At 31.0% G+C, this 20,369-nt stretch overlaps 1 protein-coding gene and 1 non-coding gene across 5 annotated transcripts in view; both read left to right on the top strand.

Moving 5' to 3' along the window:
• Positions 1 to 116: 116 nt before the first annotated feature.
• Positions 117 to 187, top strand: Trnat-ugu. The gene has a single exon. It is a non-coding gene; the product is annotated as a tRNA-Thr (tRNA).
• A 2,356-nt stretch (positions 188 to 2,543) lies between these two features.
• LOC125064952 (integrin alpha-PS2) overlaps positions 2,544 to 20,369 on the top strand; it is a 101,233-nt gene continuing 83,407 nt past the window's right edge. For 3 of the 4 annotated variants that reach the window (XM_047672283.1, XM_047672282.1, XM_047672280.1), the window contains exon 1: positions 2,544 to 2,906. In XM_047672283.1, coding sequence (XP_047528239.1) covers positions 2,758 to 2,906 — 149 coding nt within the window. In that variant the 5' untranslated portion in view covers positions 2,544 to 2,757. The remainder of the gene's footprint in view (positions 2,907 to 20,369) is intronic. The other variant, XM_047672281.1, reaches the window with a different exon arrangement.

Here is a 20,369-nt window from a genome sequence, read left to right as displayed (position 1 = left end):
CAATTTATTACTAAATTTTAAACGATTTCGTTAAAGACAGTTTTTATTATTAAATATAGCAACACTAAACGAAGAAAAAGTGTTTAAGTATGATTGTTTAATAATTTTACTTAAACACTTCGATAGCTCAGTTGGTAGAGCGGTGGACTGTATCCATAGGTCGCTGGTTCATATCCGGCTCGAAGGAACATGAATAAAACACCACTCGTTCCCAAGACAAAGACAGTTTATTAACTTGTATTCCGAGTCTTATATAATTTCCTTTGACAAAGGATAGCGTGATTCAGAAATATGAATAAAATGAACCACGACATATATTGATATATAATATAAACGAAATATATGTTTAATAATTATACAATGATATTGTCTATTAAAAGCAATGAATAAATTCATTTATATTTAATGGGGTGATAAAAGCTTAGAAAAATAAAAAAAATAAAATCATTCCAAAATATATGTAATAAGTGATTTAAATAAATAGAGGCTGTTAGGAGTGTTTATTAAATTTATTGTCAACTAAACGTAGATATATCTGTTTGTAACAAAAAAGATAATTGTTGTAGTCCGTTGAAATCTATTTCCATACTTATGCTATGCATAATGTACTAAGATAAACTGATAAGGCTAAAATACTTCCTATCCTGTTTAAACCCGTACATCGAAAAGAGATAGCGATAGTCTTTAATACCGTCTAATTCGATCAATTTAGAGATAGTCTACATCAAAATCAGCACTAATATTGGGGTTACAATCTGTATAACTTATGACAAGGTAGTTTGGTAGTAAATAATTGAGTTTATCATAATTGGTCAAATAAAAATATGTGATTAATTTACAAAATTAAATTTCCTAATGATTTAGTTATGAACAACTGAAAAGTAATTTCAATAACATGTTTTTATTTATTAATAATTCTATGTTATCATGTTAGTAAACAATTTTTGTTTAATGAACTTTTAAATGTAATTATTTGAGTAAAGCTTATTTTTGTAAGTGCTAAAGTACTTTTGGGTCTACGCAGGTGAGAAGCATCGTGTGGAAACCCGATTAATTTATGAAAAAATCATGTATATCCAACCTTCAATGTGTTTTTTAAAAGTTAATTGATGGCAAAGATTTAAGTTACAATATATAAAATTGTAATGTAGTTTTGTTAGTAATGCAGTATTCTTAATGGTATTTATGTATATTAAATATTTTATACGCGGCATGTTATTATTGTACCAATAAATATTATTTGTACTAAATGTTTATTGATGCTTTTATTTATTGATTTGGAGTTATATACTCGTCGCTAAACCCTAATTTTAATAATTGATCGTTATGAAATAATTTTAGTGTTCCAATTATGAATAATTAATCTCTACATATTAAAAAATATAGTGCTATTAAAAACTTCAAAAATTGCCCCACAGATTTTTTTTACAGTTTTCACTAATATACGGAATGATAAATGAGAAAGGTTTAGGTGTATAATTCATTAAAATTTTGTGTAAATTGGCTAAAATATGATTGTTGAAGTTATCGGAAAAAATATGACGACCAATAGGGATGGATTAGGATATAATTTTTTTTTAACCAATATTTTTGATCAGGTTACGACTTTAATTTTAATTGATATAATATTAGCTACCGGTTATGTCTTGACACGTGTAGAATAAGGATCTATGTAGACTCTCAAATAGATCGCTTTAAAAAATATTTAATTACCTTTTTACACACGTAATGGTAATTAAATATTTAGATTTTAGATGCTTCACAGAGAGCGTGCAGTTTTCTCTTATGGTCCTAGTTTTTTTTTTTAAATTAATTACATAATACTCTAAGTAAAGGTTAGGATTTTATGCATCGAGCATTATAATGAAGATTTCATATAAAAAAGAAATAACTTGTTCTTATATAATTAATACACATAAATACACGTAAATAAAACTTTTTTTTTAATATTATCTGGGTAGGTTATATGAGTGGTAAGTGGTAGTGGAGTCCAAACGCGAAGGCGGTCATTACAGTCAGGAAGAATGAACTGCACTAGTCGCTCTCGCCATGTCAGCTCGCAAAATGCCTCTTCACAACTCGTTTGAAAGAACCTAGGTTATAAGAGGAGGAACACGTGTGCTGGTAGATAATTCAACTTTTCAGCGTTGCGCCAAAAGAAAAAGTGAAAATGTCGAAAAGGTATAATGGTATAATTTTAATATTATAATAGAAATAATTTTAATATTCTAAGAATTAAAAAAATAATCACATTAGTGTTAACAAATGTCCTCATTAATTCCCAAAGTTATTCAAGGGCTTGTGCTTAATTAGTCGTTTTATTTTCTAGGAATATTAAATAATAATAAATTCGTTGTAATTAAGTAAACGCGATACTGTAAGGTCGCACACTTCGAGAAATGAGTCAAATAGTCGTCACCCAAAATAATCATGTTTCAAAACATACACTCATCTTCTGAGAAAAAACGCGCGAAACGACGGCCGTCGTACGTGAAACATTTTCCGAACTTATTTTCTACGGGATTACCTCACTCGCGAGTCGCGAGTCGGGTTCGCGCGGCCTTGCGTCAGTGTTGTGCCGACCGCCGTATGTAGTACACGTGTCGTCGGTCGCAATATATTTCCGATCACGAACTCGTAGTCGAAACGAATCATGAGGACGAATTATATAATTTATTTAAATAACTAAGTATAGTGTGCTATATATATATATTTTCGTTGTGTAGTGCTGTGACTCACGTGTTTTATAATTTTAAAATGGCTTTATTTTTGTGCGTTTTTCTATGCGCTTGGGCGGGCGCCCTAGGGTTCAATGTGGACATCCCTTCTAGGGTAGTTTATACAGGAAATTATCAATCTATGTTTGGATTTACCGTCCAGTCACACGTCGACGGTGATAGAAAAATGTAAGTATTTTTAAATATTAATTTGAGACATTTTAACTTCGCATAAGCATTAATTTCATTATATTGTATTTTATTGAGAGACTATTCGGTAAAAAGTTAACAAAAACATTTGACAATTTCGTCCGGCTAAGAAAACTCATGCATTCTTTGTAATGATTCATTGACTGCCTCTCGTTCCATTGAAGCGGAAGACGCGAAAAAATAAAAACATAACATTATTTAAGAATACATAAATCCTTGAGATTAAAATTTAATGTTTTATTCTCGACGTGGAAATATAAATGGTAATTGTGAAGGTTGTGTGCCGACGGAGTTGGAGTTTATCTCAAAATGACATCATCGTTCAAGAAGTTCATAAGTGCGATTTTTAGCACGCTTTCAATTGAATCGCAGACAACACAACGCTCGCCAGACTTATCATAATTAAATACGAAAGTATTTTTTATTACCGAAATCTAGGGACCAAAATCGTGTACACGAATTTCCATTATTAAGGTATGATCGAAAATTGCATCAGTAATATGCATGTTAGGCGAGAACGAACAAGCAACAAGGTTTGTAATCGAGTTCATCATAATTGATATTCAAGATCGACGACAGTGTTCCTTTGATGTTCCTCGTCTCGGTTCATCAGACAGGCCTCATTCGACGACCAGTTCGTTTATAAGTTATAACTAATGTATATTCTTAGACCAAATAGTATAATGATATCTATATTTCCTAGACTATTAGTTTTCTGTTGATCTAAGATTATAATTCAAGGTTGACTTTGTTAATTATTTATATCTTTGAACATAATAATATAATATACAATTTATTTTATTATGTTAAATTGAATGCGTAACACAATCTCAGTCTGAGGGCGGTATAAACTTAAATTATATGCTTTAAATTAATGCTTAAACGAATTCTATTTGGTAATAAAGAAAGACTGTGCAAAAACAGGATGGGATTAAATATAATAAATCAAGTTAATGTAAGGTGATATAATATAAGTTTCAATTTAAAATAGCTGAGAAGTTAGTTGGTGTAAATTTAGATGTTAATGTTTTAAAAGTTATGGCATGCCTACTCCTTAAACAGTAGAGAGTAGGTATTAGGAAAAAACGTCAAATTTTTTTATACCCGTCTATCTCAGTATTTTGCACTAATAATCGTACATACAGTAGCTACCGGTATGTAGTATGGAAAATAAAATGAAATACAATTCTTAAATGTCCATTTTAAAAGCAGGTTAAGTTATTTAGTATGCAAGCAACACTGACAGAATAGCGTCGCTACTATTTAATCAGCTTTATTATAACTATTTAGCACACACAGTACAGCACAGTTCAGGGTTCGACGAACTACCTACCAAAAGTCACTGTGACATTTTGTATCTTCGCTACCGTAGCGTAGTGAGAGGTCTTTTATTTTGCACAATACAAGCTTGAGAACTAATTTTTATTTAAGTATCAAAAACTATAATTGTAGTTACTTTTGTAAGAAAAATAAAATCTATGACAAAATAAGAATATTATAAACGGTCAGTTTCTTCAGATTTTTGTATAATATAATTGCATTATTTATATATGATTCTAATTTTGTACTTTTCTAAAAAGCTACGGGGTCTAAGGACTAAAAATGGGCTGTTAGTTTATTTGATTGCTTGAATGTAAATTAACACTTGATATGTGAATTAAGCGTAAACAAGGATTTAAATTCAGTAGGTTTGTACAATGTTCGGGGATGTAGTCACATGTACTGGCTTACTGATGTTACCAATCGCTAGATGATGAAGCTGCAGATTCCAATATCCTGTAATCGAACTCTGGGTAAGGCAAAATAAATCTCCTTAACGGCTCGGAGCTTGGAAATTGGCTACTACTTCGAAATCACGTACAGTCGTTTTGCCAGGAGCGAAAAATTGTAGAGTTTTTTTTATCTTGTTTGTATGTTGGATAGAAGATTTTGAGCAGAGTTCGACCATTTAAACTATTCGTAATATATAACGTATTTCGACGCGCGCTAATCAGGTTATGTTCATTATAATTAAACTTCTTAAGATCATTGCTATTATTTAATTAATTAATGTTTTAAATGTAATTTTCGTAATTTAATTTTTCGAAACCGATACTTTCATTATTACGGATACGATTATTAATAAATCGCATATAAATACGTAGTTAATTTACAAAGAACAATTTTGTTAAAATTTGTTATCGCCCTAAAACATAGAACTTTATGTACTAGGGCTTAGGTTATAATAAACCGCTATTAAATAATTTATTACATTAAAATTCTAGCAAGTTTCTACATTTACAAGTTATGACAAAGCCGATATTCGTTACATACACGTACACAACAATTGTATAATTATATCCATTTGTTTTACAACTGTACAAATACATTGAAACTACATATTTAGTATTAAATGTGTCTGTGACTACATTAACTCAATACTTCGTCATTTACTTCTGAAGTATAGTTACAAGTTTGGCCCCAGGGGTTTATTTAATATCTGAATTAACTCCTTCAATTTGGTTCAGGAGTATGTTATAATTGCACGAACATAATTAAATTTTTAATTGTTCTTTTTATTTATGTTATTTGTTAAGAGTTAAGGTCGTGATTACAAAACGTGATTACGAAAAGTATAACCTATTCGTTTTGATTTTATCTTTGTAATTCATCTTATCTCTTATAATTGAGAAGAAATATGCACATGTCGAATTAAACTTTGACTAATTTTTATTCAACCCGCGGTATATCAGAGTGGTGTCGTTATACAAAATCCTCCTTTACAAGAGAATAGCCTTGTATATGCGAACACTGTCGTGAGGCATGTTATGTTGTTTGTCTACGAGAATTACTTATTATTTTTTAATTTATAAATAGGTCAAGGATAAACGAATGATAATGCTTTCATATTCTCGTCATTAATTTTTGTCAAATTATTAAAAATTGAATATACAGACAGTCTCGTCGTGATTATTATGCGCTTATTTGAAACTGTATAACGACAAAAAACATCGAAGTATTTAATGAATTCAATAATAATAAGTTAATATAGATGTCAATTGGGTCAGACATTAAATAATGATTTCTGTTGTTTTTATAATTCATAAAACAAACTTTATAATTTATGTATGTATTTTATTGAAAGTACAAAAAACGTAAATGAATATTGATTTCATATCGAACACCAGTAGCGCCGTGTAATGATCTAATTAACTCCGTTATATGATCCAATGAATTTTAATACACTGATAAATTAATTATAGCTAAAACATTAACATTTCTAAGAACACCATGTGTATACCGCTTTACAAAGTTCATTTCATGCTAGTAACGTTTATGGTCAAGGCATTGTTTTTCTTCATTTAAAATTGACACCCCCATGAGTCCAGACAATGGGACGCAAAAATTTCGATTCTGGAACCGGAAACATGGCAGGCGTCACATGTTCAGCACATGCGCGCGCGCCGACGTCGCGCCCTTTTTAACTTTTTTTTTACTTAATTCACTCGTGAACGGGGCTATTTTTGTTTGTAAGGGTGAGACGTCGCTTCTCGCTTGATTTATGATTGGTTTCGTTTACATTACGTATAAGTTGTTAATAACATTTGAATCCGTCGACGTGTCATTAGTCGCTTACTCTATGAAGCAAGTCCCTTCATGCTATTAATGGTAAAGATAAGTAATGACTTTGGACGTTTACGGCTGCGGTCAGATGGGTTTTTTATCGATCATTTATTGATGTCGAACTGTCCAAATGTAGGTTTAAGAGTGTTGTGTGATTTATGCCTGGTTTTACTTAGCGATTCTAATGTGGAGTAACGTTTCTTCCATTGAAACTAATCGTAATTATAATTCCATTTTAAAATAGAATAGAAACCTAGAGAAAAAAAGACCATACCATACCATGACCTAAATTTTTATACTGTTTACTGTTTCAGAAAATACCTTCAGAAAACAGCAGTTTTACAAAATTTGCTTTTTTAAAAATAGCCCGTAAATCTCCCACTATTATGCATAGATCTCGTTTAAAAGAGTAAATTTTGTAGTTTATTCCAGCATGTTGCCGTAATTCCGGTAAAAAAATACACTCAATGTTGCCAGGACTTAAACCTTAATTAATCAACTATAAAAACATCTGCGCCTCTTCAACTCGCTATCAAGTAAATTGAATTTAACTAATATATTTGCTTCAAACAACGCTTTGTTAATTATGATATTGAAGCACAAATAACTTTCTAATCTTCGTTATCAGGGGTCGTTGTCCCTCCGGATCGTCCAAATTATCCTTTTGTCAAAACAATGTTATCAAATGTTGTCAGTGACGTTAGCGTGTACATAGGATATTAAGATTTATTAGTAATTATGCTTCAGGAATGCTTTTGTTTTTCGTCATTAAATTTTATGTGTGTATGTGTAGTATGTATTTAAATGTGTGTAGAATATATCGCGTGTTTAAATAGTTAAAGGAAAATAATTATAAAACATTTGGAATATAAGTTGACTCATTTCCGTAGTAATGCACAGATAATACAAAAAAAAAATATTTTTTTAGTAGTAGATAAGACTAATGCAGCTTAAATATTTAAATCCGATCTAAACGTACTTATTTAATAATTAAGCCTTTAAAACAAAAAAACAAGAATTCTCATTTTCCTCTTATTAAAGATTATTAGTTAAATGTATTACAATCGTTGAAAATACATATAAAATCCTAGAGATAAAAGACAGTCGAAAGCCTCAAACGGTTTTGAAACAGTATTTGTATATGTAAATAAGTGTGGTAGTCGCAAAAAATATCATTTCGAAATAAAACGCTATCTTGTGCGTCGTTCGCGCATACCTCTTGATAAGGATAACCCGCGACATTGCTATCTTACGGTCTCTTTAAATTATTGCCGTGTAAAGTGATTAATGGTTTCTTTAATTTCGGACGTAAAGTTAAAATAAATTTTAAATGATATCTCGACGTGCGCAAGAAACGAGAACTCATTTTTCATTTGTTTTGACATATTTATTAAATCCTTCAATGAGTTTCGTTATAATTGGAGTTCGAATCTTTAGTTATTTTGTAACTAGGATGATGATTGGGTAATGGCAGATTAAAGTTTGGAAGGCTACAGTATATATGCCGTGCCTTGGATAGCATGTTGATTAGTGCTGCTCCTGTAATCTATTGAATCACGTCAATTGAGTGAGGGAATATAAAGCGCACTGTGCATTTATCACCGTTAAGAATACCTCTACTGACCGACAGGGTACATACTGAAGTTCAGGGGGACATCAATTATGATAGTAATATTTTTATTGATTATTTTATAAAAAGTGAAAATCCCGTAAAATAATCGTACTTGGCATCACTCGCCGAACGTAAAGAACACTATTAAAGAACATTATTAAACGTCTACATGCGTTCAGAAACCACCAAATGGACTCCAGTTTCGTTAAATAGGTAAAAGATTTAGTGTATGAGCGTGAAGAAAGTCCGCGGGACTACAATAATTATTACAATAACTAACATTAATGCATCCAGTCAGTTCTTGTTTAAATTTCGAATTCACGAGCTCGATTTCAATTCAAGTTAGAACCTCTACGTTTAACAAAAGAGTCTTTATAACTGTACAAAGACACGCGACGTAGGAGGATATTAAATACCTAATAGGTACCTATTTATATTGAACAAATATAATGACAGTTCACCTAAGTTTTTGTGCGAAAAAACCGGTTGGGTGTGTTTCCATGTATCCGAGTCACGCTATTTGATACATTTTTAAGAAATATTATTCATATTAAGTATGTTATAATGAGTACAAATTTAAAATGATACTTCATATCGAGGTATGCGTATACAAGTGTACTATCCACTTATTCCTTTGTTATTTGAATTAGTTTTAACAAGAAATCGTCTATCGATTCGTCACACACAGTGTTACATAAGGATTAGGAAATAACATAATCAGACGGCAGAATAAAAATGATTAATTAGATAAGTACGAGCTTTTAATGAGCACTTACTTCTAAGTAATTAAAGAGTGCGTTTCTTGTTAATATGATAAATATTAGTTATTAATTGATTGCTGCTAATATTTATAAACGAAACTAATTATCAAATCGAATAACAAATTTTTTTGCATTATTTTTGTCAATAAGTATATTTTATCAATGGTTTAAATGTACAATAAAATTTTATATATGTATTAAAATGTGTCTGTTTGTGATTGTTGCAACTAATCGACTTTTTTTTTCATAGTATTAAATATATACGTAAATTATTTATTCCGGAAAATGCACGGGAACAAAACGGGGATTAAAAAATAATATAAAAAAATGTTCTAGAAAGTAACCCCACGGTGTAAATGTAGGCGCACGTCTGCGCCGGCGCAGTACCCGTGACCTCATTACCAATATGGCGCTCGCGGACGACCTCACGAGTTGCTAGCTTTACTTACGGCAACTGCATGTCCGATTTTGTAATAAATTTACTAATCACATTGTAAATAATCTTTCGTTTGTATTATACAGGAGATGAGAAATAAACATGATGAAATTTTGTTTGTATTGTTAACTTAGCTAAATAATGACTAATTGTAGGGCTCAAACATTTTATATTAAAATGTGCAAAATACAGAAATTAATAGTCATATACATGCATGTCAAATCAAAATAGAACGGTTCATAAGGCACTTAAGGTTTCTTTGGAGGTTTTATTTGCCAGGTAGAATTTCTTTGAAATTAGACACATGCAGGTTTCCTCACGATGTTTTCCTTCACCGCCGAGCACGAGATGAATTATAAACACAAATAAGCACATGAAAATTTAGTGGTACTTGCCTGGGTTTGAACCCGAAATCATCGGTTAAGATGCACGCGTTCTAACCACTGGGCCATCTCGGCTCGGTCTGCAAAAGGAGTTCCTAAAACACGAACAATATCATAATTGTTACAAAACGCTACGATATTAATATGCCATTGAATTCTCTAACAGTCGCTGTTATTGTACTCATTAACAACAATTTAGATATTACTTTGAACTTGAAAGTACTCATGCCAATTAGCAGATTTAAGGCGAAGCTAAATTTAGATTTTAAATATAAATTTTATTTATCTTACCTATAAATAGATGTTTTTTTAATACTATCGGTATGAGGACGGACAAATGGTATGTCGTCTGCTGCACATACACATTGGCGATGTAAGATATTTACCATTTCTAATATCACTGATGTGCCGCCAACCTTGGGAACTAAGATGTTATGACCTTTGTGAACTGACCCAATCACCCTTCAAAACGGAACACATAGTGTTCACGGTTTTGTGAGTATTTTTTGTTTATTTCAATTTTATTTTTACACATCTATTCAAAGCCGAGATGACGCAAAAGTAGCACGTTAACATTACGTTACTGGATTTTCATGTGTTTAATTTGTGTTTAGAATAATCATCTCGTGCTCTAAGGTGTAGGAATCACGCAATGGAGCTGCGTGGTGGGATATAGGCTCCAAAGGTTTTCAAAAAAGAAAATAGAGGCCTTAACTTAGCATTGAGACATCGCCGCCGTTACTTCACTTTACCTATTTATAGAAATAATATATTTATTTTAACCTGGAATGTAAGTCGTCGTTGTTCTTTACGTATATAAACTAAACTATTTATAATAATTCCATACATCTTAATGTACTGCGTAATGTCTGTCGAATATTTGTGGTGATGCAAGCGTAGCAAGTGGCTATTTATAATGCGTTTGTTTAGCGATCTGCGTGGGCGCATGTTTCTTATCAGCCGCTACATAGTAATAACAATTCTCAAATTAAATTTGATACGCTCTCAGCCTTGACACTTGTTGTATAATCGTGAAATGCATAATATAACAATACGTCCGGAATTTTTATTTAATTTAGCTGAGTTTTTCGTATACGTATAATCATTCAATTTTAGTAAAAGCAATTATTTATTATTCTTGATGTTTATATATAATACGATAAAAAAAATATATTTATTTATTATTTTTGACAAGCTTTTGGACCTTCTTAAATTTTAACTGATCGTGTCAAAATATTCTAAAATTGCCTGGACGGTTTTGTAAGAACATTGTCCGTTAGCAACAGCGGTTAGGGTTACTGCCCCGTATCAAATTTCGATTCTGCGCAAATAAAATAATAACAGTATACTCACGTAACATAATTTATAACCAACGGAATGACGGTATTACATATTCCTCACTCTGAAATACAAAAGCTGATTTGGTATCATGCCAATAATAGAAGAATTATTAAAATATTACTTAATAATCAATCAAATCAAAATCAAAATATTTTTTATACAAGTAGGCTCAAAGAAGCACTTTTGAATCGTCATGTTAGTGTTGAATTAAATGTAAAGCCACCACCGGTTCGAAAAGTAGATTCTATCGAGAAGAACCGGCAAGTAACTCAATAATTATCTTTCCGCTATTCCAATCACAGAATACTATGTCCAAGCTTTTTTATCATTAATATAATCTTGTATTGAGTATTATAATATTTATATATATTTTGAAGAATCGACTTTGTAGCGTTATTAAAGTTCCATTAAAATGAATATAACGGATTCCTTTAATGCGATCGAAGTAAGAAAACAATGTAGAGTTTTCCCTACGCATTCGTTGAGGTAATTCTCGGAACGCTTACGCAAATCAGTCTCCCTGACCTAAATGCGCATACGCAAGATTAAGCTCGAAATGATATCACTGCAAGGTGATCCTGCTTATTGTCTGTATTTTCGCTTTACGTTTACGTTGAATAATAGTTCAATTTCATATTTAACTAATTTAGGTCAAATATGTTATTTAAAAATGAACTGATGTTTTAAATGAATATAGGTCAAGTGTATGAACGAGTTTATTCTTTTAAATTTTGTAATATATAGATCAATGATTTTATGTAAAACGTGGATTTAATATTTAGCACCTTGGACTATTTTTAACAGATAATTCAAAAGTTATCCTTATGATACTTTTTTAGGGATTTTTGCGCTATCTACAAGCAAATAACCCATTCAGGCATATATTTACGAATAAAAATGTTAACTGTTGTTTCTGAGTAAATATTATCTTTCCAAAAATATTAAGGGATTAGTGAGAAATTTGTATACCTTTTGTTACTCGATTTGAGTTTAATGTGGAGCATTGGAGTTTTAATAAGAGTAAAATACAACTTAAGATCTGCTACTGAATGAAAAAAAATATAAACGAAGAATTGCTTGCAAGATTTTATAAAACAAATCGTGAGGTAAAAGATGATAGTATAGGAGTGAAACGCGTTTTCGATTTTTCTTTATTGCAAATTATCTTTTCCGTTTGATTTCCTTTTAACTCCTGTTTTGATGTACAACAAAGTATATTTGTATTGTACGTTCCTGATACAGAAGTGTTGTTTATTTATATAACTTTATGAAAAATGAAACTTCACTTTAAACAAATACTGTGAAGTCCATTGATATTGGTCTGATAAAATCGATTTATCTTAGTTTCTCTAAACAAACGATCGCATTGAATGTCGGAGGCTGCGCTGACGGAAACACATTATATCCACTTTAGAAAATTAATATTGATATTCGTAATAAAGTTTCACTTACAAACATATTAACGGTAACTATTTCTTGCCTTTGATTATGATTTTTTGTCAGCAGTGTGATTCTGTAAGAATTCACTTCGTATCTCACTTGTTAAATGTCAACAAATGACTCGCGGTGATACATCTTGATACGTGTATAAATTTTCTAATCAATATAGTCAATGTCACTTATCACATTCTTACATTTCACGCTCATGTTCTACGGTGAGTTTCGTGTATAGAATAAAATCTAAAGTTGTCAAGATATTCGACATTACAGCAAACTTTTAAATTTCATTAGAATCCGAAAATATAAGCGAACCGGTAGCTTAATATAGTGCTGTAAAATGACTTTTTAAAAGTGCTTGTAAAAGCCTTCTCGAATTAAGTATATTTTGATTTTGTGCGCCAACATAGGTTCACCCTTTTTCCCCCAAGTCTTATAATCGTTTGTTGGCTACCTGAAATGACAGGAGAGACCAACTGTGAGGATGTCTTTACAGATCAAACAATAACTGCTATTGGTCTGGCCTGTCCCAGTATTTGCCAATTAATTTTATATTTATAAAATATTACATCACAACAGTTAATCTCTTGCTCAATATATATCAAACATTTTTTTAAAATTTCATATTAAAAATTTTTTGTCTTTATAATCGAGTTTTATCATTTCAAGAACATAAAAATACAGTTATCTTAAATGGTTTCCGTCTAACGAATAAATATTTAACAACATGTGATTTATTTTTATCTTTGCGAAAAACGTTTTGAACAAATACTTCAAATTTTACTAATACTGTACGATTTTTTTTTCTGTTTCTCAAACCTCTAGTTGGGACATTTACTCAAGAGACGAACGTCATTTCAAACCGGAACTTTAGGATTCTGTTTTGAAATAGCTTTACTTGTTCCAAATTTAAAACCAATAAATTTCATCACATAGATTAATAATGTACCAGATTTAATTGGTCTGTTGGATTAATCTTAACAGTTATATTGGATTTTGGTGAATGTCACAGTATATATATAACCCGTCACTTTATAAAAGGATTATTAAAATCGATAGCGCTTTCGCTATATCGCCCTGGATATTACTTTCACTGGAAAAGATCAGTTGTTCAACTTGTTTTTTTTTTTATGATACATTTATTTAGAACTTTCGTCTTTGTTCAACATTTGCGTCATGGTTTCGTCATAATTTATAATGGAGATTTTAATGATATACAGATTATAAAGAAGATTAATAATTTGAATATTTTTATTTTATAGTTCGATCAGAATTAAATTCTACTTTAAAGTTCTATTTCAATATAAATTATAGGAATGTTTAACAGTCAAAAATTATTAAATTGTTTGTTTTTTCGCTCATTTTAGATAACATCTTTTATCGTCTTGCATTCTTTCTTTTCTGTTTGAGTTGTTTAAATTAACTTTATACAAATATAGAAAAGTTAAATAAAAGACAGTTCGGCAATAATGTTATCCTTTGTTCCTAAAATGCTCGTCGAATACAGAACGCTATTTTCGATCTCTCAATTCTGTTTCTACCACTAAATTGTTACCACTAAACTAAACAAATTGTTGTTGTTTTACGGTTTGAAGGGCGAGTGAGCCAGTGTACCATACAGCCATACAAATACATACATTGGTTATGCAAGATATGGTTAAAACTTCATACGCTGCTAGTGTCTATGGACAGCGGTAACTTATTATCAGGCGGCCCGTATTACTCGGTCGATTAATACAGTATTTCCAAATAGCGGATATGCCCGTAGTTACGGCATCACGTTTAGAGGTTACGGTGACATACGCGATGAGTCAAGGTGAGGCAGGTGAGATGTGAGTCTGTGTGGGTTTATATACTCATTCATTTACACCGTCATCGATTCTTTGTCATTCAAGATCTGAATCACGCTATTAGCTTGTTTAAAAATATATTCTTATATCAGAATAAGTCGATTTATTGAAATAGTACTTAATCATAACCCGCTTGATAACAATTTTATACATTTTATATGATATTAATAGTATTAGTAATTTTGATCTGAATCACGTGTTAGTAAATTATTACTGTTCAGATTTATATTTCGTCAAGGAAGACTATTTATATTCCTTCTCGTATTGTTAAGATAAAACTATCATAACTATAATTCTGAGCTGCGCTGCGAACAAACAACGCATTGATCGACTTGCGTAAGTTCGTTTCACACTTAAATATCTACATTTAAAATTCGCAGACCACAACGCGTATCCGCTTGCAAGCAAGACACCTAATATCCGTCAGTCAATATCTAGTGACATTTAAAAAACAATGCGCCGGACACAAACCCGCGTCGGTCGCCAGATGGCGCCAGAGTGCAAGCATTTGTATGCTCATGAGCTAGCAGCCGCGGATGTGACGTGACGGAAGCTCCATAAATTGAAATTTAATTGTTATTTAAACACAATCGTGCTATGAAATGTTTGATAGTCTGTAAACGGTGCTTTGATATTAATAATATACGATTAACAGTCAGTGTTAAAGAGATAGTTAAATTAAAGATTTATATAATTTATTTATATTATTTCCACCAACCCGCATTGGAGCAGCAAACTCAAATTCCTTTGTTCAATATAGAAGCATTATTACTTACTTATTGATAGTCAAATTAAACACTACCACCAGTTCGGAAAAAGGAACAGCCTGACTTGAGAAGAACCGGCGAAAGAAACTCAGCGGGTAATTTTTTTTTTGCGTAGTGGAATATGGTGGAATATGCTCCAAACCTTCTCCCCAAAGGGAGAGGAGGCCTTAGCTCAGCAGTGGAAAATTTACAGGCTGCTAAAGTTTAAAAAGAAGTAATTTATTATGGGATAGCAAAGATTAATGATGCCGAGCAAAGGGATACCTGGTGCTTGGTCTTATACCATATATAATATCACTGAAAGAAGTCTAAGCTACTCTTAGGATCATAACGATAGGATGTTGTATTCCTTATGTATATATCTCCAAACATTTACCCTTCAAACTGGAACACAGTTACATCGAGCCTGCAAAGTCCTAGTAACAGTAACAGCCCTAGGACCAGTTTAACAACGTCTTATTAGTTACTAGTTAAGGTTAGTTGGGGTCAGTTATAAAAAAATCGGTTCAGTGGTTCGGCTGTGAAATCGTAACAGACAGACAGAGTTATTTTCACACTTATAATATATGTATAGAAAAGTAATCTATGAAAACCTACCTCTGAATGAATACCTACGACTAAATGAGTGTTTCTATCAACAACGTAGTGATTGTATGTATAAACTCTTGTATATTTATCCAACGAATGTTTGCTCGCCTATTCTAAAATATATTTAATATTATAATGTTATTTATAAAAACAAATCATTAATCCATTATAAGATTAAACTAAATGTTTAATAAACAATTTTAAGCAAATAATTTTGTATATGATATAATAATTGATTAACATTCAAGTCAAAGGTCAAGTAACTAATGTTAACAACCTTGCGACCGCCATTTTATCATTTAAGTCCTTTGAAATGCAATCACAGAATAAACTGATATATTTTATTTATTGCCACATTTTGACGGAACTCTTTTAATTCTTACTACTTATCCCTTAAAATCGTTTACATTTTTTTTAATATACATATTGGTTATCACAAAACATAAAAGTATTGGTAAAAATATTTTTTTATTCAAGTAGGCTCTTGTTAAACTCTTCTAAAGTACCGCCGTTTAAAAAAAAAAAAAAACAGTAGTTTTTTTAAATACCTACATAGTCGACTCATGCTAGAGCAGACCCTTTTTTGCAAGGATCCCTTGGTTGACGGCCAATTTTCTATGTAACGAGCTTCTTGTTGTACAGCCATGTCTAAAGTACATTTTACATAACGATATGATTCATATAATATAATATAATATAATATATGACTAATAGACTATGTATAAAATTATCTAAGAGTAAATATTATCACTCGTCCAGAGGGTTAAGACCTCAAAGACCTGTTTTCAATTACTGTAACTTTATCATTTATTTATGTTAGATATACGTAATGAGTTTACATATTTGTAATTGAGTTAAGCAAATTGTTTGTTTTTTTTTTTTTTTAATATTTATCTTGAAATGAACGTGTGCATATAAAATAAAGGATAACAAGTGTTGTTTTTATTATCTTATATCACAATAAACTGTAAATAATGTTTGATATTTGAAGGTTTTAAAATAACATTTTTATACAAATTGACTTGTATCGTTATAAGTAACCATCTCCTAAAAGGGAGAGGAGGCCTTAGCCCAGCAGTGGGAAATTTACAGGCTGCTAATGTTATAAGTAACTTTAAAGTTATCTGTCAGAACCGTAAGGAATTTGTGGAAAATCAGGCAAGGAAATTCTATTTTAGCTTTCATTATTCGTTTATAATAAAAAAAATATATACACGTGAACATGTACATGTGATTTATACATTATAGACATACCGCATAATATTTATTTAAAGTGACACCTCCGTGGTCTAGTGTGTACAAAGGTTTTCATGGGTACGCCAGTCCGAGAAACTTCGATGTAGAAAAAGTTCATTAGTATTCCTGGGTCTGGGTGTTTGTGGTACCGTCGTTACTTCTAATTTTCCATAATGTATATTTATTTATTATTTATTTTAAAGTGAATTAAATTATAATGCTGTTAGTTAATTTATTCCCTATAGCACTCAAGTATTGTAGCGTTGTACCAACGATTTTTGTTTTGGATTATTAGTTACGAAGATTGCCCCCTTCATACGAACATACGAATCGTATCTATTTATAATAATAGTATAGATGTATAAAATAAAATTACAAACTATTTTGTTAACACTTATTTATAATTTTTATTGTGATTCTTTGAGTCGCAATATGGCATAAATATTTCTTTGGTTATCAACTTCTGGGCACTATACCTCATAAGAACTTTATTTACATCTTGTGTACTGATCTTAAAAGTGTTATTTATATTTTAAATTGATTAAAATTAAAAACCTCATTGCAATAATGTTTTAAATTAAACATTTTGACAACAGCAGTCATAAAAACGAACCCGTAATTTTATTCGATAACGATATTTTAAAAATGTGATCAACTCCAAGGTAAATCAATAATTTAAATATTATTTAAATTTGGAGACATAAAACACATGGTATTATAACAAAAATGATGTATATCAAATTTTATGAAACAAGGAACAGTATCATTTTTTATTAGAATATTTATTCGTTTTAATGGAAGGGTAAGTTAACGTCCTGTGAGGGGACAGGAGTTTTGCCTTGGTTACCGGTCGTCTGTCACGCAATTGCTGGGGTTTTACCTACGTATTGACGACTGTAGTTTTGTCATACTATGTTATTTATTAAAATATTATGTGGGTATTTAACTGTGGTCCTTTGATCTTCATGTATTCTTTATTACCTTATTCGAATAGGAATGTCCTGCGTGTGTACATGTGTGTGTGGTCTTGTACGTGCAGACATGCGTGCGTGTGTGCAACGAGCGTAAAATTTTGCACTAATATTAAATACGTTGCTTGATTGATCGAAGAAACTTGTTTGTGGTGTAAAATGTTTTATAAGTAATTTTGCATATGCAATTATATTCCGAGCTATGATGCAAATACACCGGCAAGTACTGAGATTTTGGAGGCCATATTTATGACGAATTTCTTGAAAACTTTATTCATCTTAAGTGGTCGCAATGGCGTAATAAATATGACTAATCCTTTTGCAAGAAATATACATTTATTGTTAAAATTACTCTTTTTTTTAACTTCGGTAAATTAAAAGTCTTCAACGGTATTTTGAAAAGTATTATGATTCGTAATTGAAATATTATTTTATAAACTGTAATCTTTTTTCTAATATCGTAGAGTTGTTAGGCTGTTCTTACAAAGTTTCATTAAAACTTTCCATGGTTTTAGGGTGATGCGTCGTATCAAATAAATTGTCAGCTTTACAAAAGCGATTGACTTGGCATGCAGTGGTTAGAAACCTTGAACCTCAATCGAAAAATACGATTTTAAAACCTGAGCTAATATTTATTTTAATTTTTTAATAGTTTTCTCATATCGGGCTCAGTGGTGCAGAAGAACATTGTAAGCATACCAGGGCGACAATTCTACTAATATATATAAGGTCGTGGGTTTTTCAAGCATTAAACAATTTGATTCATCTAAAAAAAATAGAGAATCGACAATTGCAATGTTCATGCTTTATTTATTTCCTTAAAGAGAACTGGAATTGTCCTTTCCACTCTTAACTGAACTAAAATACTAATTAATAAAAAAAAACGTTTATCACTACGTTTTAAATAAATATTTAAATTAATTGACACTTCTTATGTCATTAAAAAATATTATATGGTTTTTTACATATATATATAGAATCGCTCCCCTCTTCGTGTCGGATTAAGTTCCAACACGTAGGAACAGCTTGGTGGAGTAGAGGCCAAAACTTCTCCTGAGAAGGATACTTCAATTTCATGTTTACTCTATTCCAACCATAACAGGAAAAAAAGCCAAATAAACAACATTTGACAGCAAATTGTGGCGATATAATTGCGATTTATAAAGAAGGATATATTAATCATAAACTCTTAATAATACACAATATAGCTGAGTTATTAGTAAATCACATGGAATAATTATACTAAGGTTTGTTTTTCTTTTTTCCTACTTCCACTGGAATAGGCTATAGCATAGCAATAGCTTAAACAAGCTCTCGACCAGAGCTTGTTTAAGCTATGATATTAACTATGGATTTGCGAAAGAAAGGCGTTTTGAGCGACGACGAAACTGTTATCGGAATTTTGGTAGTAAAATTAAAGTGGAAATAAGTGGTTAAGTGTAATAGTGTTGTGTTATAAATAAAGATATATTAATCATAAACTCTTAGTAGTGCACGATATAGCTGAGTTATTAGCAAATCACATGAAATACGTAAATCTTAGGTTTGTTTATCTTTTTTCTTACTTCCACTATTATTTGGATAGAAAATACTAGGCTATAGATAGAAATTGCTGTTTACTCTGCATTGAATATTTTAATTTTAATTAAGTATCTCTAATGCCAACGTGGGTATCATTGACAGACCATATGGCGGATAGTACGGGGGCGGGTACGTCACGCCATTCATTGAATCTCAATATCATATATGGATTTATAGTAAGCATATTAATTGTGTATAAAACTAATGTATACTTATAATCCTTACGTCGATACAAGGTGAGGTATATTCATTTTAATTGACTTTCATAGAATTTGACCTTGAAGTAGTTGAAGTACTTCGTTTTATTGCTTACATCGGTGACATTTAACACCCAGTATAAGAATTACTATTGAATCAGGTACTGTTTTAGGTTCTTTTTAGTAGTTTCAATCTTGAGTTATTTACTTAATTCGAACGTTTTATTCGAATTAGAAAGTCGAACGTAAACATGTCTTTGGACAGATTTCGCTCTATTTGCATAAAAAATATAATAAATAAAAGATATTTTATGACTTTTTATTCGTTCACGACCAAATATCTATTAAAAAAAAAACCTGATAATGATATTATTCACGTTTAATTTAGTTTATATAAATGGTTTTGCTAAACGTGATCTAAGGTGCGCACACACTAAGCGGTTCCGAGTATCGGCTATCGTGCCCACGCGCATGACATAACGCCATATGGCCGGATGGTCGTCATCGCTTGAGGTAACGCTGTATTGTAAACATGTATTATTCTATAAAAATTTATTTTAATGACACCTGTAGACTATATGTGAATCACAAATTGGCTTTTAATAGACACATATAACATATAATATATCTAAAACGCGTGACTAATTCAACACTTTTTATATGTACTTATGTTACTTGG

This window comes from Vanessa atalanta, chromosome 6 (assembly GCF_905147765.1).
Source record: "Vanessa atalanta chromosome 6, ilVanAtal1.2, whole genome shotgun sequence".
Classification (NCBI taxonomy): Eukaryota; Metazoa; Arthropoda; class Insecta; order Lepidoptera; family Nymphalidae; genus Vanessa; species Vanessa atalanta.
This window is presented reverse-complemented; position numbering and strand designations above follow the sequence as displayed.